The sequence below is a fragment of the Corapipo altera genome, unplaced genomic scaffold, assembly GCF_003945725.1.
Source record: "Corapipo altera isolate COAL_440 unplaced genomic scaffold, ASM394572v1 128711, whole genome shotgun sequence".
Lineage (NCBI taxonomy): Eukaryota > Metazoa > Chordata > Aves > Passeriformes > Pipridae > Corapipo > Corapipo altera.
Genome location: NW_020886498.1, coordinates 696 through 6142, shown reverse-complemented (window position 1 = coordinate 6142; position 5447 = coordinate 696). Strand labels below are relative to the sequence as shown.

General features: G+C 52.1%; 1 protein-coding gene across 1 annotated transcript; it reads left to right on the top strand.

Moving 5' to 3' along the window:
• Positions 1–1022: 1022 nt before the first annotated feature.
• LOC113941226 (hydrocephalus-inducing protein-like) lies at positions 1023–5110 on the top strand (the record flags this gene model as incomplete). Its single annotated transcript, XM_027632386.1, has 4 exons — positions 1023–1188; positions 2222–2321; positions 4285–4403; positions 4887–5110. Coding segments are annotated over 4 exons (609 nt in total), but the record flags the coding sequence as incomplete, so codon positions are not given.
• Between the last annotated feature and the right edge of the window lie 337 nt (positions 5111–5447).

The window sequence follows — 5447 nt, the reverse complement described above, 5'->3', positions numbered from 1 at the left end:
CAGTATTTTTGGGGCAGGGAGCCAGCCATAGCCAGTATTTTTGGTGCCGGTGACAGTGTTTGCCCAAGGCTCTGTCTGTGTGCAGCTGGTAATATCCATGACTGTACTTCCTTTCTAACAGTGTTTGAATTTGGCTGGGTGAGGATGCTGTCCTGTTTATACTCCACTGCCTCAATTTGCTCCCTATGGAGCCTTCTACTTGTCCCCCCAGTTGCCACCTGGAGTCTGAGGGGGAACAGTGATCTGCCAGCTGGGAAGCAGCTGTTCCTTTCTCATCTCTTGGTTGTGATCTTAAAACACTAGAATGATTTCTGCTGCAGCTACCAAGTAACGGAGAGATTAACTGTGCCAAAGGTCTGCAGAGAAAGCCAAAAGGAGGAAAAAAAGAAGGTGGTTCAAGACTAGATGTCTCCCTCTCAGGGCCTCTATTTTCATGCATATAGAACCTTTAATGTCACTGAAGAGATGCCATGCCTGAATTCATCAACTGGCTTTCAAAGTGCTCTGGGATGCTCTGGTGGAAGGCAGTGTAGGGAACAGGGCACACAGGGCAGACCCTGCAGGTCCAAAAGGGAAGAAGCCAGGAGTGATGCTGGTAACCTGCAGCTGAGAGCCAGCTTCTTCTCCCCTTCCCAGGGAGGCCCTGCAGGCAATTAGGGGGCTCCCTGACCTTTATTTGCCTCCCCCAAGCAGCTCTGTGGTAGGAAGAGTCAGTTGAGGTCACTGGTGGGTTCTCCCTCAGTTTTGGCAGTGGCTCTGAGCCAGGAGGTTCTCTTGAGGGCTGCTGGCTTTCAAAACCTCTCCTGAGCTTGTAAGCGTGGAGTAAAAACCACCTGCCCTGCGAGTGAACAAGTAGTGATCCTCTGAGCCCTTTGGGACCCCGTGGCTTGGGCTCAGCCCCTTGCTGGGGAGCTGCTGCTGCTCCTCCCTGAGCGCTTTGCTGCTTCTGCACTTACACTCAGCTCTGCAAATAAGTGGCTTATGAAATGGCCTGCTGCCTTTGTTTCTCCCTGTGGCTGCAGGCTGTCTCGCAATCTGTCTCGGCCGCCCCTGGAGATAGCAAAGCTCTCCGTAGAGAAGCGCTACGAGGAGCTTGAGCTTTACGACCGCGAGTTGAAGAAGGAGAGAGCAAAGATTGAAGCAGACCCCATGCTCTTCTCAGACGATGTTTTCACCATTGAGCCCTTGGTAAGTGATAGCTGAGAACCTCCTCCCCCTCCCTGAATGAGCTCACTCGGCAGATCCCCACCTCAGCTGGCTTGATGTGCCCAGAGAGAAGACATCAGGTTCCTGGTGAGGCTGGAGAGCTTCTTGCAAAAAGCATTGCTACCCTGTGGGCTCCTGGCAGGCAGCAGGAACCTGCCTAAAGCTGAGCTCTGCTGCAAGGGCTCGACGTCAAGGGAGCTTGGTGCGTGTCCTTGCAGTGTCCAGAGGGATCAGTTACCGCAGGAAGGGGCACAGCTTACACGTGATGTGTGGGGCTTAGCAGAGGGTGTTGGAGCACTGTCAGTTCACAGACTGACCTGAAGCGAAAAGGAGGCCAAATTCAGCCCAAGGTCATGGAAATGCCAATCCCTCCCTGGAACCAGGACTTACAGCATGTCTGAGTCTGCCTTCCAGTGTCATCTGGGAGCCTGAACACAAGACTTTGAAATGAACTTTTTGAGTTCTGTTGCACGCAGGGACAGAAAATCTTTTTCTGTTTATGCAAGCAGACCTCCATGTCCTTCCATCAACCAGAGCCCTGATTATGAGTATTGGCACAGTGTGAGATGAAGAATCCCCGCTGTCTGCGCAGTGCAAAATCCCTCCTCGTCTTGGAGTAAACCCTACAATAATCCCAGCCTCTGCTTTCTTTTAAAATAAGTTGAACTAAGTTTTTTCTTTCCAAGGAAGGGGATCGTGTTCTCTTCTTGGTTACTCCTATAGCCCATCTAAGGCCAAGAGCCACCAGTGTCAACACAACAGCAGTTTCACACCACTGTAGCTGACAGCAGCACGATGTGACCAAGAGCTTGTGTACAGAGCAGTAGGAATATTGTAGAGTGGGAGCTGATCAGCTGAGCATTAAGAGCATCCTGTGGTGTGTTGAGCTGGTTTTGGAGTGTTTCCTCGGGCTCTTTGTGTTGTTCACTCCTTGCTCTTAAGTAAAGGCTTACAGGTTGAAAAGAAGAAATATGATATTGGAAGGTAAATCGTTTGCTGTTTCTTTCTGTTTTAGGAGGGAGAGGTTGGGCCACACTCTTCAGCTGAGATCAAGGTGTTCTTTAATCCCCGAGATGCCCAAGACTATAGAAAAGTGGCCTACTGTTCCATCTCAGGTATGGCTCCTTCTCCTCTTTCTCTCACCCACAGTGAGGGGGAGGTGCAAATACTCTTCCAGCCCACTGGGCTCCCATGGAAGTGCTGGGAAGGGTCCACGGTCAGCAGAGCAGTGCTGGCTCATGTGCACCGTCCCTGCGGCTTCCTGGTGGTCTCCCATGCAAGGCCAGGGCTCAGGACACTGATCCCAGAACAATCCAAGCAGTGCATGGTTAAGCTTTCATGACATGGGTTTGCCAGTATTTCCTCAAAGGCCAAAGAGCTACACAGCAGAACAGCTTTAGGGCACAGGCACTAAGCCCCTCTAGAACACTGACCTCCAGGATGGCTCCTCATTACATGGATCCATCATCGGGCGGTAGGAGCTGAGGTAGAAATGTGCTCCCTGAGCCCGGATCACCTCCCACTGCCCAGACAACAGCAGACCAGAGGTGGCTGAGCCCTGCTGAGCCCAGGCTGTCTGCAGAAGGACCACCCCTAGCCAGCACCTCCTTCTCTCCCTGTGTGGGAATTGTCACCTTCTGGCTCTCAGGCTGAGGTGTGTCCAGGTGGTGGCCACTGGGCTTGCTGTGCTCAGCTTCCAGGAGTGCTGTCAAGTCCTTTTCTGGGAGCAGTTATCATTGCCCCCCCACCCCAAGTCACCCCCTCACAGAGGTGGGGGCTTTGCTGTGCCCACACAGGGCAGGGAACACTCGCAGAGCACAGTGTGGTTCAGGTTCCCCTGTCCTTCCTCTCTGTCTCTGCACGATGCTGCTTAGTGTTTTTCACCTTAAAGTGGGAGATGGCTGTCAGGTTTCCATCCAGGGAATACTCTGGGTTTGCCCATCTACGAGAAAGAGGTGGGAGGCCCATGGTCCTCCAGCAGCCAGGCTCCCGTTCTGGAGGGCACTGCAATCCCTAACCCAGCTACTCTGTTGCCTTCCTTCCTGCTCCAAGCTGATGGATACAAGTGTCATGAAACAGCTTTTTATTTAGACAGTAATTGTGCAGGGATAACTCAACAAATGCCATCTACAGTAATTACTCAGGGCTCATGCTAACAAACTCTCTTCCTGCCCACCAACTGCCATTGTTAGAGCTGTGGAAGGAAAGCAGGGATTTAAAAAGTTGCTCCCAAGGCATTCCTTGTGATGTCCTGCATCGTGTGAAACTGTGCATCTCTGTTTGTTGACATGGTCAGATGAGAATCATGTTCCAAGCCAGTCACCAAACACGGGGACATTCTGTCAACAAGATGCTGAGTGTCACAAAGCAGCAGAAGCTGAAGACTTTGGCAACAAAGTCCTGTGCTGTAGGGCCACTGCCCCCCAATTTAGTTAGAAGCCAGGCAGCAATGCCCAACTCTTTGCGAGCTTTGTCCCTTCACTGAACGGATTTCAAAGCTCCTCCAAGTGCGTGGGAAGGAAATCAGAATCATAGAATGATAAGGGGTTGGAATGGCCCTTAAAGATCATCTAGTCCCAAACCCCCCTGCCATGGGCAGAGACACCTTCCACTAGCCCAGGTTGCTCCAAGCCCCGTCCAACCTGGCCTTGAACACTGCAAGGGATGGGGCAGCCACAACTTCCCTGGGCAACCTGTGCCAGGGTCTCACCACCCCCACCGGGAAGAATTTCTTTTGTTTATCTAACCTAAATTTCCCCTCTTTCAATTTGTCCCCATTACTCCTTGTCCTACGGAACATTACTCCTTTCACTACGGAAATCATGTTTTAAACTCAGTATTGCTTTTTCAGGGTGCAAACTGGTGGCTAAATGGGAAACAAGCCCAAGGGGTGGGTTAGAAATTGGAAGCCAGCCCCAAGGCATATCACCTGAGGGAAGAGAAGGGTCCATCTCTTCCCCCGGAGCATCAGGAGCTGGTCTCACCCATCTCGGAGTCCGGGACTAGCATTGAGGCAGCCTGGAAAAAGCAGGATAAGAGAGTAAGAATTACTCTACTGAAATGGAAATCTCTCCCCAGGCCGTGAGAGCAGGCTGCCCCTGCACCTCACAGGGGAAGGCCTCGGGCCCTGCCTCCGTTTCAAGTTTGCGGAACTGGACATGGGGGGAGTTTTGGTTGGAGAAGCCTACAGCTACGAGGTGAGCAGCAGGGGCTGGGCTAGATCCTGATGGCTCCTGGGGCAGAGGGGAGCCTGGTGGACCTGTGGAATTTCTGGCAACTTGGGCAGTTGTGAGCAGGGAATATTTGACATACTAGTCAAATCTGGGGAATTTCACAGAATCTGGATCCTTTTCCGGGATTTGAAAGGTGTTGTCTGTGGTTCACGAAACCCCAATTCCTGCTTTTTGGCAACCTCCCTTGGAGATCAGCTGGGATGCTTTCTGCAAAACAGCCCCTCAACACATGAAAGCAACACTGGGTCAAAAAGCTGAAGTGTTCAGAGGCTTCTGTTCCAGCCTCAGACTCAAGGCACCTGTTGTCCTGTTTTGGCTTCTGCCACGTAGCAGCACAGAGCATCTTCTGCCTTTCCAGGGGTTAATAATTTATTAGAAAGCAGCTCAGCCTTCTGTAAGAAAGGAAGGTTGCTCATGTATTTCCATTTTGCTTTCTTGCTGCTGCAGGCAATCCTGGTTAACACAGGAGCTATCAACGCTCCCTTCAAGCTCATCCCTTCAACCACAGTGCACGGCTCCTGCTTCACCTTTCAGCCCCAGCAGGGCATCGTTCCACGCAATGGGATCCTGCCCATCCAGATCTTCTTCAGTTCCAGCACCCTGGGGGAGTTCGAGGAAGAGTTCCATTTCAATGTGGCTGAATGCCCTAAGCCTGTGACCTTGACTATCAGGTGAGGAAGGCTCTGGGAGCTTGGTGGGCACATCTGTAGCTGTCTCTGAGTAATCATCTCCCACCTGCCTCATTTGGTGGTGGAGCAGAGAAAAAAGGTGTTGCTTGAGGTCTTAGTCTTGGCTCTGATGTTGGCATCCCCTTAGTGTGGGGGTGCCTTCTGCCCAGTGCAGGTACCCAGGAGCTGGAGTGACTCCTTCCTGCAGGGACTTCCTTCCGTTTTGGCCGTGCCAGGCAGTGGGAAGGCATCAGCTCTGGGCAGTTGCTGGTCTGGGATGTCCCCTATGAACACCCAGGGCTTTGGAGATGGGCCAGCCTGGGTGACTCTGCAGCCAGAA